A 12,699-nucleotide genomic window follows, 5' to 3' on the forward strand; every position below is an offset into this window, starting at 1 on the left:
AGTGGAGGGAGAAGCCCGCTTAGCTGGCGGGGCCAAAGCGGTGGCCTCGGCCCGCCGCTTGTGGTGCTTCTCCCTCCGTTTCTCCCTCCTACCCTCCCTGTCCTCCGGCGCTTTAGCGGGAGTTTGAGTCCCGGCCGAAGGAAGGGGGGCAGGAGTGGCAATAACCACAGCCTGTGGTAGTGCCACGGGAGCAGCGGAGGCCGGAGCAGAGTCCGGGGACAAAAGTCCCGCCAGGACCAGCTTCGACCTCCGCTCTTTCAGTGCCCTGGGGTTGAACGCTGCACAAATGGTACAGCCTGAGTTGAGGTGTTCAACCCCAAGGCACCGAACGTACCAAGTGTGGCCATCAGCTGGGGAGAGCTTATAGACACACTCAGTACATTTAGAAAAAATGGCTTTTGGGGCCTCAGCCATACTTAAAAGAAAAAATGAGTGCTACACAAACACACAGGCCTGAAAAACACAACACACACACACACACTCACTAACGATATTCCGGTGAAGGGAGGGAAAAACTATGTAAAAAAAAATTTAATATTACAGGGAACCTAACTCTTACACACTTTTTTTAAATTAAAGTAAAGAAATTTGAACAAGAGAAACAGACTTAACTGACGATTTTTTGCTAGAGCTCAAGGAATCCAGCCATCCACAAGCGCGGCAAACTAGATCTGAGGTCATGGAGGGTTGGCAAGGGATTATGGGTGAGGGGAGGAGCTAGGAGCTCAGATCCATTAGCTATGAAACAAGTTGCCGGCTCGAATCCGATATCGGATCCAAGACCCACAGGTTGCTGACAAATGAAGTCCCTACTTCACATGACCTATTCAACTGTACTAAAGGTGTTAAAAAAAGCTCTAGATATTCATTTTGACAATTCCTTTTTAGAAGAGCAAAGAATAGTTGTGCACAAAATCTCATCATAAAATAGATGTCCTTCTCTTCCATGTTGCGGTATTCTAGGTGAGGGATTTCCTGCCCTCAGGTGACTTGTACATCGGCTCCTATACAAAAGCTTCAGCTTGGCTGTTGCAGTGTGTATGGGACATCACACGTTGGGCCATAAATGTGACGTCTGCACGCACAGTCCTCAGAACCGGAAGGCAAGCACACAGAGAATAAGGCCCAGCAGGAGGAATGCCAGTTGTCTCCAGGTGTGTGACTTGGAGTTGTACTGTGATGTAGATAGTAAAGGTCATGAATAGGACCTGGGGGGGGGGGGGGACATAGTTAATTAAGTGAATATACACATGGTCAGATATATGAATTAAAGTGAGAGGGTTCCACCCTCCAATAAGCACTGCCTGACTAGAGGAACAAGCCAGGCATGCCCTCTTTTACCTTTATATGCTTTATAATTAATGTTAATGGCAAAGAAAATAAGAGGCTCAAATTCAAGGACACAACTTTTCTTGATCATGTAATTTAACTTTATTTGCAGATATTTTGTACTTGAAAAAAGCCAAAAAAAGACATTTCAGTGTTGTGGAACATCTTGATACAGTCAAGTCTTTTCAGTTTAAAAATGTAAAGATAAAACAAAAGCCATAGGTACCTATACATGACTTAGTTCAGCAATACAGCCAATAAATTCAGCTCCAACTTCACCCCTCTCCCCCTTCAACCTTCCCCTCAGGAAATACCATCAAATATAACTTCCCTGATGTCACTAGGGAACCGACCCTTAGTGCTCTAAGGCTAAGAACACTGCATCAATGGGCCTACACAATATCCCAGGATGCCCTCTAAATAGCATGAAACATGACCTATCGGTGCCTCTGGAATTGCTATTTAACTATAGCCTTCAAACAGGCTTTGTGCCACACGAATGGAAAACAGTAACAGTCATCCCTCCGGCACAAAGGTGGACCATCTACAGACCCACAAGTCTCACTAGTCTTATATGTAAAGCCATGGAAAGAATTACTGTGCAAGTGATCAATAGTGATACAATAAACCTACAAACACTGGACCCAACCCAGTTTGGTTTTGTCAAGGGCAGATCATGCCTACACAACCTGATGGACTTCTTTGAAAAGATCCCCAAAGCAATGCATGAATGAATGAAAAAATGGTTCACACTGCCTACCCTGACCTGGCCAAGGCATTTGACAATACCCCACTCAGGTATTGTTGACAAACTCAATAGGTTAGGTACAAACTCATACATCACCTGGTGAACAGCCAACTGGTTTACAGACAGGACCCAGGAAGTTAGAATTGGAGAGTCCACCTCTACAAAGAGGCCAATCACAAGTGGAGTCCCTCAGGGATAAGTCCTTGGCCCGCTCCTTTTTGCATTTATTTCTCTGAACTCAAGGCCAATGTCAGTGGTCTCTGGCTGAGTAAATTTGCAGATGACTGCAAATTAGGAGCTGTCATTCAATCCCACACTGACACAAATGTTCTTCAGGAAGGGCTGACACAGAAACAACTGATGTCAGAGCCATGGACTAAAACTAAATGCCAAGAAATGCATAACAGTATCCTTCTGGAAGTCATGCACCCCTAGTGACTATCATATTGACAACACATCCCTTAGAGTTGACCCAGTAGTCAGGGACTTCGGGAAATACAGATAAGTAATCTAGCCTTTGACCATCACGTATCTACAGTAGTTAGGAAATCCTATGTTGCGCAACTTATAAACAAAGGTATGGCAAAGTCTAAGGAAATCATTGTTCCACTGTATTCTGCGTCCAGACCCATCATAGACTACAAATCCCCTTTGATATGCACCTAACACAGACATCCAACAACTGGCACATCCACAGGGGTCCCTCACTAAAAAATACAGGGTTTAAGTAAAATGCCCTATGCAGACCGCCTCAAGGCTCTATCCCTGCATTGTCTCCTACAGGCTTTTGAGGGGAGATCTATGCCTGACATACAGGGCATTGTCAGACCACACTTTGATGGACCTTCTGTATATCCGTAAAATAAACAGTACCAGAATTACCTATTCTAAAGACTTAAACATTGCCTAGAATATAAATAGGACCTGCTGAAAAACAGCTATGTATCCCAGAAACTACACAGTCTCTAGAACAGGCTCCTCATCCCTGTGAAGTAGAGTTCCTCCGTAACCCAATTCAACTGACAATTGGATGGGGAACAGGAAATTCATCCTTGGTTTGGCATCTATGTCTCTAATGGACACAGGCAACCTTTAAATGGTTCATCTCCCAGGCCCTAGCTTGTAAAAGTTTCATCTCCCAAGCCCCTGCTTACACTTATCGAGGGTATCAGAACTTGTCAGAGATTTGGTATGCATTGCTAGGCTTAAAAATGCCTTTGTGGTTGTTAGCCTAGTAAAAACCTATGAACCTATGGGACATAAGATGAAGTATTTAGGTGTATGTTATGGCAGTTAATGATATATGGGAAGAAACTACACAAGATACTACAAAAACTGAGAAACTAGAAGTTCATAATTATTGATATGGATTAATAAGGTACAAGCAATGAAATATTTTTAGTCCATTTAATTTTATACATAGGTCAGACATTTTTATGTTGTTGTGGCAAAAAGTAAAAAAACTTGAAGGAATCTGGGAAGGGAAAAAAGGAGATGTTGCCACAGAAAATGGATTAGGATTACCCGATCTGAAAGGATATTTTAAAGCTGCACAGTTAAGATTCATACACAAAACAAGCAGAACGTATTAAAACAGTGGAAAGGGATGATGAAACTGTGAAAAGTCAAGAAATAAGAGACAGTAAGCTTCTGAATACAGGTCCTTAAAACAGAAAGACTACACAGAATATTATACTCAAAGTAGCATAAAGTATTCTAATACTTAAACCAACACGGGAATGGAAAAATCAGAACACTTTGTCAGTAGGTATATCTGCAACTAGGGATATTAAAAAAGGCAACAGGGATTTGGAACTTACTGAAGAAAAATTGGAAAAGAAAACATTGCATGGTAGCAAGTAACAGTTGAGGGAAAGGCAACAGAGTGGTATGAGGCCTAACAGAAGTTTGGACTGCAGGCTAGGGATTGCCTTTCCTACCAGAGATTAACAAACGCAGCCTGTGCTACCTGAAAGACCAGCTCTTATAAAATTTTTAGTGAAGTCTAGAACAGAAGCTTTTGCTAAAATAGGGACAATTAGCAGGACATATAAAATAATGCATGACTACTATAAGAATTAATCAGAAGAGGTTAGAAATGATTGGGAAGGAAGACTGGAAAGGAAATTTACAAAGCAACAATGTGAAGAAAGCTGTATTGCTCCCAAGTATTTAACACAGTTGAGAAGGTTTAGGATTTCTTGCTTGAAAATATTCCCTAAATATTTCTATATACTCCATGCAAGCTTTATAGAAATTTCTTCACACAGATAAATGGAGTGATGGGAAAGAGGTAAATGGGAACATGTTTTAAGGAGTGTTACCAGTTGAAAGATTTTACAAATTCCCTATAGACCACTATCAGAAATCCTGTGGAGCAAGTGGCTGAAATGGTTTCTTTTGATCTCTGACACAGGATCTGAATTGTCTAAATACAATAAGACCTTATCCAAGTTTAATGTTATTGGCTGTCAAAAAGTAATTAAAAAAGGAAATCAAAATCTAAACCAATTGTAATTAAAGTACTGAATACTGTAGAGGAGATAAAGAAATGAAAGCAAGATCTTTAGAAAAGGGAAGAGGTAAATTATGTAGGAGTAAATGGAATTTGTGGGAATAATGAACTGAGCAATTTATGAAATGTTGGAGTGAATGACGGTTAAAAAAACAAGACACATTTTTGATATATATATATATATATTACACAGTATATGAAAATGGCACTACGTTTGGCTTTCTATTAATATACATGTACCTGTTCAGCTATGATTTAATAAAGATATTAAAAACAATAGAAATTCAAATTATCGGCAGTTCTGGTTTAATGTTGCCTTACCTTGCTGAATTTGCTGGTGCTGGTTATAGCTTGGAGGGTAAGACATATATCCTGCTGGACTCTGTGGTGCATATGGACTAGGTATAGGGCTATTCTGTTGTGCAATATATCTGTTACTAGAGCTGTTCTGTGGTGGCACAAAACGACTTGACAGTAAAAAAAATAAAAAAGATCATTAGTAACTATAATAAATAGCCATATGTTAACTTTAACTGACACATTCTGAGTGAGAACTCAGTAGATGAAATTTCACCACAAACATTTTTAAAGTAGCAGTTAAATACTCAGCTACATGCTTTAAGGATTGATATTTGCAGGTTTAAAGCAGAACATATTACTTTCACAAGAAATACCCAAATTCCCTGCTTGCAAGCAACATGACCATTTTTCAGCACTATACATGGTAGTACTGTGTACCCAGCCACAAAAATACTAGGTCGGTATTTATTATAAGTTGCACAAAACTTACAAAAGGAAACAATGGCCATTCCCTTGACAAGAAAGACTCTACATATTATTTATTTATTTATTTATTTATTTTTGGAGATGTCCTAGAATTTGGAATGCCTGTGCAACATATAGATTTATCTCAGATCAGCAACTACAAAATCAGCCTATCGTGAACACTTCCCAAAATGGTACTTACTGTGTGAAACCCATTGAGAAATGGCCACTGGAATGAGTGAGGACTCCTTGTTTCTTGCAACAAAAGCATGAAAATAGTACAATCAATCAGTTACTCCTTTTAATCATGTCAGCCTAATAGCTCTGGAGCACAGACCAGAATAGTGGATACCTACCTGCAGACATTTACCATGAATAAGAATCCATATGTAGCAGTCATCCTTGCCATGAATCCGTAAGTAAAAGTTAAAGAATAACGTTGTCAATGTGTAAAAGATGTATGTAATGAAAAGGACAGTTTAGCAGACTAGAAAAAAATAGCACTGAAACAAGGGATATAAAAGACGAGCAGCAATTTCCATTAACCAAGACTATTTTTAACGTAAATGTTAAAAATAAGAACCCCAGCAATGCAAAAGTGGCAAGCACACTCTTCTCACAGTAAAGCTAAAAACAAAAGAGATTGACAGAGATATACTTAAGAATGTGATGAACAAAGCTGTCTGCAGGCAAGTGTGTATGTGTATGAAGTTTATTTGTTCATTCTCCAACACCCACTTTATCCATTTCAGGGTCACAATGAAGCCTATCCCAACAGTCAGACACATGACAGTGGAACTAATCTTGGGTGGTACTCAAGTCCACCACAGAACCACACACACTAAGAGAATGTGGAAAATGGTCAGTTTACCTACAGCATGTCTGGGATGTGGACAAAACCAAAGTGCCCAATGAAAACCTACATGGACACAGGGGTGGGGGGGGGGGGCACACAAAAGGAATCAAACCAGAGAAATCAAGGGCTCGGAGGAGGCAGCATTAACTGCAACAACAGTGCGACTTACACAATACCTTTATGTAGAAAGGTAAAAAGGAAATTAGTTGCTAAAGAGTAAACAAAACCAAGCAGTCAAAATAGGGGCTTTTAAACACCATAAAATAAGAGCAGAAGAATAAAAAAACTGACCATCATAGTAAAGATACTCAATGAATGCAAGAATGGAAAACAGAGAAGCTAATTAGTCTGAGAAATTCATAACACATGGCAGGGTAGTACTTAGTATTATACAGGAATTTTTACAAAGACATTAATGCATTCTCTTATCACTTCCTCCCCAAACTCTTGAGGTATTCCCTCACAGTGACCAAATCTGAGTGGAAAACCTCAGAAATAGATCTAGACAGAGATTTTATTCCTGTGGAAGAAAAGCTCTCTGAACTGAGGTGTCTAGCTGCCATACAAGGAACACAATCCTATGACAAGGAGTTAAAAAAAAAAAAAAAAAAAAAAAAAAAAAAAAACTTTTGAATAGTCTCTTGAAATAGCTTGTTTAAGAGCTCTATCATCCAACTGAAAGATTCCATGCACTTTGAAAAAAAGATTCTACCAAAATAAGCAAATCTAAATACCAAAACATGTGGATACCCTGTAGCCTGCAATGAGTTGACTGGCACTAGGCACCGAGAACACTCTTGGAGCAGTGGATAAGAGGTAAGAGAGAAAGGATACTGTGAGCCAGATGCACAAAACCATGAGAAATGGCTACAGTCTGGATGAAAAGGAATGTGCTAAGCATCTTTTAAATCTACTGTTACCAAGAACCAAATGAGGAAGAAGAGAACGGATTGTAAAGTGACAGCATTTTGAACCTGGGCACTATAACAAGCAAGCTTACTAAAGAAAGATCCATAACTGGTCTCAAAGCATTTTATTTCTTTGGCACTAAAATGCCTCCTTCAATAAAAACTTTTCCCAACCTGGGAAGGACGAACTGGTTCTATCATTCCCCAAGACAGCATGTGTAGGACAGGGGGAAAATAAGAGGAGTCTGGCCTGGTGGGTGAGGACGATCCCCAGAAAAGGAGGAATATACTCCTACTGCCACCTGTAACCTTGATGAATGAACTCTGAACCTGCCTGTCTGAAACTATTTGTTGGCAAAGAAAAAAAAATGAAGATTCACAATTTCTGGAACTGAAAAGGGATTGGTGGGGTTGGGGGTAGAGAAAGATAAGGTCCCTTAAAAAGTTATACCGAACTGGACTGCCCTTCACTTTGGGGGTTAATTCTTTTTTGAACCCCCTGCCATTCCTTCTTAAATGTCTCTTAAATTTATGTTTACCAGCATTTTGTTGAGCCTTTATTTTGATAAAATTGGATGAAGGCTTAGACCATCTTTAAAAAAAAAATGTAAAAGGAGAGCTGAAAATCTTAGATTCCCTTAATAACTTATCAGTTTCATCAAACTTTTTAAATACCTCTGTAGCAGTAAGGCTCTTCCTCCTAAAGGAGAATTTAAAATCTCATTGTTCACATCAGGGAGGTTCTGAGAATGCAGCCAGGCAAACCTCCTCAAAACAATACCACTGCCTTGGTAATGGTATCAATGGAGTAACACATTCTGTAAACAAAGAGCTACGACCAGTAACATGGAAAAAATACATTTAAAGCAGATTTTTCATAAGAAACTATGCACAAAACATTCCTCATACTTTCACAATTAATACTTTAACAAATTAGCCTGACAAATTCAAAATTCAAGTTGAAGCAGCATACACTTTTTCCCTATACCTGTCAATCTTCCCAACCTTGTTGAAAAGAGTAGGATTGGAATTGACTAATTATTTAGTGGCAGTAAGGATAAATAAAAGCTACAGCTGCTGGGTCAGGCGAAGGATTCAGGAACTTTACACATTCTGTCTTTTTACAGGCAGCAAGCCATGGCTTGTGTGATCAAAAAAATATCAGGAAAATTGCAGGCACTGACACATGGCTCCTCCAAAACTTAAAGAAATGAAGGAATAGGAAGGTTCTAGAAATACCTTATGTAAGAGCTCATAATACTTTCCAAGGGACTGAGAAACCTCAGTGTTCTCACTGGGTCATTCTGGAAATGGTCTCTAAAAGAGAAATCTCACATGAAGAATCAGAAACAGAGCTCTCTCAGAGTTTGAATCAGAAATCGGATACAAGAACTCTACATCTGTCCCTTCATCTTCCTGTCTAGATTCAGAATCTTCCATCTTGTCAGAAAAACAGGTACCCCCCCTTCTTTACCAGAAACTATTTTCTAACAAGTATCAATTGCATCAATTAAACCCTAGGTCAAACCCAGTAAATTATTCCTAAGGAAGTTTGACAAGGAGTAGATAGGTTTAGTTTCCTGTTTCCTTTTCATTAGAAAAATGGTGCCAACAGTGTCACTAAAACAGCAACAACTTCCTCAAGGATGAGCATTACATTCTGAGCAAACAGGGATGTCTTCCTTGTTCCTTCTAGTACTGATCACAGTAGCTCTTCTTTGCCCAACGAGGAGACCCCAGCAGCCATACAGGACATGGTCCCCATTCTAGTCTTAGATGCTACACCAGAGGGATTAAAGGGTAAAAGATGACTGGTCTGAGGAACAAGCTATGGCCACAGCAAAGTTATCCAACTGCTGTTGATGCAAATTGCTAGCCTGCTATGGTGGCAATGGCTGTTAGCTTAAATTTTTAATTTTGAAGCTGGAAGGAGGACTGACAGTGGGACCAGTAGTTTTCCAAGGAAAACAAGAAGCAAAAGCCAGTTTGGACACATGGAAGGTGCCCTGAAGCTTTGGAAGTTGGACAGCTGTTATATGCTATGCAGAATACACCACCTATAGCTAAGGCTACTGCAGCAGTGATCAATATAATGAACATGAAGACTTCTTTTTCCTGTTCTTGTCCAAGGCTTTCATCAGAGCTGATGTACATATCAAACATTCAAACCAAAATGGAGATCAGAGGCAACAGTGAAACAGGAGAATACACCTCTCTATATCGGAATGGAACAGCCTCAGATACAGTGGAAAACTGAAGCACATCCACCACTGAGACTTACAGTTCAGTCTCCTTTAACCTCCAAACAATTTCTGGAAATACTGGCAGCAGTACAAAGACGTTTCTTTAATTTTTTTATTTAAGGAGTAATGAAGTACAGAAAAAGGTTCTCTGGACAATAAAATAACCAAATTCTGTCCCAGTCTAGGAGAGCAGACAAGTGCCACTCTTTAAGGTATATAAAGAGAGCAGTACCAAACCTGAGAATATTAAAACTTCATTTTATAAAATACATTTTATGAATTAAATTTCTTGACTTTTTATAACACTGTTCATAGGTGTTTACTAGGCTAACGACCACAGGGGCCTTTTTAACCCTAGCCATGCATCCCAAATCTCTGACAAGTTCTGATACCCTTGATAAGAGTAAGCAGGGAACTGGGAGATGAACCATTTACATGTTATCTGTGTCTATTACAGACAGACCCATTTACAGGTTACCTGTGTCCACTGCCTACATAGGTGCCAAATCAGGGATGAATTTCCAGTTTCCCATCCAAATGTCCAAGTTGCACTTGAATTGGGTTAGGGAGGAACTCTACTTCACTTGGACGAGGAGCCTGTTCCATAGACATAGTAGTCTTTGGGATACATACCTCTCTCTCCAGCAGAACCTATTTACATCACAGGCAAGATTTAAGTCTTTAGAATGGGTAATTTTGGTTCTGTTTGTTTTGTGGATATGCAGGAGGTCCATCACAGCGGGGTCTGACAACGTCCTGTATGCCAAGCTTAGATCTCCCTTCAAAAGCTTGTAGGAGACAGAATACAGTGATAGGGCCCTGAGGAGGTCTGCATAGGACATTTTATTTGCACCCTGTATTCTTTTAGTGATATACCTCTGTGGACGTCCCAATTGTTGGCTATGCCTGGTTATGTACATACCAAAGGGGGCACTGTACTCAATGATATGTCTGATGAATGCTGAATACAATGGAACAATGACTTCCTTGGATATGGATGCCATACCTTTGTTTACAAGCTGCGCAACATAGAATGATTTCCAACCACTGTAGACAAATGATGGTAAAAGGCTAGATTACCATCTGTGTGTGTCCCCAAGTCCCTGACTACTGGGCCAACTCAAGGGGGTGTGTTGTCAATATGACAGTTACCAGGGATGGATGATTTCCCAAAGGATACTATTATGCATTTCTTGGCATTTAATTTTAGTCCATGGCTCTGGCACCAATGGTTTGTCTGTGTCAGCTCCTCCAGGAGAACATTTGTCAGTGTGAAATTCAAGGACAGCTCCTAATTTGCCATCATCTGCAAATTTAGTCAGCCAGACCACTGAAATTGGCCTTGACTTGAGAAGTAAATGCCACAAGGGAGCGGGCCAAGGACTGATCCTGGAGGGACACCACTTGTGAATGGCCTCTATGAAGAGGTGGACTCCCCAATTCTAACTTCCTGGGTCCTGTCTGTGAGTCAGTTGGCTATTCACCGGGTGACATATGGCTTGTACCTAACCTCGAGTTTGTCAACAATGCACGAGTGGGGTATTACATCAAATGCCTTGGCCAGGTCAAGGTAGGCAGTGTGAAAAATTCTGCCCTCATTGACTAATTTGGTGACCTTCTCAAAGTCGTCCACCAGGTTGAGTAGGCATGATCTGCCCTTGACTAAACCAAAAGTACAGTTGTGTACACTTATCATAAATGTACATGTTAGAGTGTATGCACTGTTGCAGTCATTACATTTGGGTTATCTGCTTGCACGTAGCCCTCAGCCAGCCTGATCAAAGTCTTGTGTCCTGCGTCGGTTGCCGTCTCTTCTTCCATGATGTCAGGAAGTCAGGGGTATAAAGCATGCAACTGACGCCATTACATCTGTTTTTCTTGCCCCAGATGTCAGGTGCCCCCATAATGGGAAGCAATTATATACAAGGATACACCTCCAACTATAAGCAAATACACCAGAAAGCTTAAATACAGTAAACAAGGAGAGGTATAGCCAATAGAAGTCAGAGGGTTGGAGGGAGGGTAACCAAGACTGCAACAGTGAATACACTCCAACATCTTCATTTATGGTAAGTGTACACAGCTGTACTATGTTATTCGTGTTTCAATGTTGCAGTCATTACATTTGGGTAGATTCCCAAAGCTAAGGAAGGGAGGAGGCAATTAGAGAGCATTAGGACCAGCTATTAGGCCCTGCAAGACTGCAGTGGCAAAACCAGCTCTGGATTTAGAGAAAATAGGCAAGTGGTAATGCTTGGTGAAGGTATGAACAGAACTCCAGGTAGCAGCTTCTAGGATGTCCCTGGTAGGAACACCTGTGAGAAAGGCTGCTGAAGTAGATGCAGCCCTAGTGGAATGTGACCTAATCCCCTGTGGGGTAGGTTTTCCATGGTGCTTACAGCAGAAATGAATGCAATGGCCTATCCATTTAGAAATGGTTTGCTTTGAAATGTCCCTCCCCTCTGCCCCTGCAGCAAAGGCAACTAGCAGCTGTTCAGTTTTCATGAGAAGTTTAGTCCTGTCCAAATAAAATCTAAGTTGTCTGTGCACGTCCAAAGAGTGCAGTATTCATTTTCCTTTGGTCTGTGGATTAGAAAAGAAGGTTGGCAAATGAATGGACTGATTAAGGGCCACACTGGATACCACCTTGGGCATAAAGGAAGGGTTGGTCCTGAGGGACGCCCTGTCTGCAAGGATGATGATGAAGGGCTCCACTGCCATGAGGGCCTGTAATTCAGACACTTCTTGCTGAAGTGATGGCTAGAAGGAAGGCTGTTCTCCAAGAAAGGAATTTCAACTTTGCAGTTGCAGCTGACTCAAAAGGAGGTAGAGTGAGCTTTTCCAATACAAAGTTGGGGTCCCAGGCTGGAGTAGGGGCTCTCCTGGGTGGTCAAATTTTTGGCCCCTCTGAGGAATTGCTTCAGCAGGGGGTGAGAGAAGATGGTTGGCTCTATTACAATGTGCTGAAATGGCAGAAGAATGAATTTTAATAGAAGAGAAGGAAAGGCCCTTGTGAAGCATCTCTTAAGTATTGAAGAATATGCAGAAAGCTGGGCACCGTTGTGCCCATTCCTTGAGTTTGGCTCCAGAAACAGAATCTTTTCCACTTTTCAGCATAGGATTTTCTAATGCTAGGCCTCCTAGCCTCCTGAATGACATCTAGCACTTGCTTACTGAGGGATGGCAATGGACAGCTCTGGTAATTAACCAGGCTGCCAGGTTCAGAGTTTGAAGCTGGGGGTGTAGAATCTGGCACTCCTGCTGGGACAGCAGGGAAAGGGTCTGAGGCAGATGCCATGGTTCCAGCAGTGACACACTGTGCAACAGGGGGGTAC

At 41.0% G+C, this 12,699-nt stretch overlaps 1 protein-coding gene across 1 annotated transcript in view; it reads right to left on the reverse strand.

Annotated features, from left to right (window-relative positions):
* Nucleotides 1-12,699, reverse strand: part of NIPBL (NIPBL cohesin loading factor) — a 4,951,262-nt gene that overhangs the window by 4,219,147 nt on the left and 719,416 nt on the right. Inside the window, exon 6 of the mRNA XM_044076429.1 lies at nt 4,914-5,059. Within this exon, the coding sequence (XP_043932364.1) occupies nt 4,914-5,059 (146 nt within the window). The remainder of the gene's footprint in view (nt 1-4,913; nt 5,060-12,699) is intronic.

The sequence above is a fragment of the Protopterus annectens genome, chromosome 1.part0 (assembly GCF_019279795.1).
Source record: "Protopterus annectens isolate FY-2018-M chromosome 1.part0, PAN1.0, whole genome shotgun sequence".
Lineage (NCBI taxonomy): Eukaryota > Metazoa > Chordata > Ceratodontiformes > Protopteridae > Protopterus > Protopterus annectens.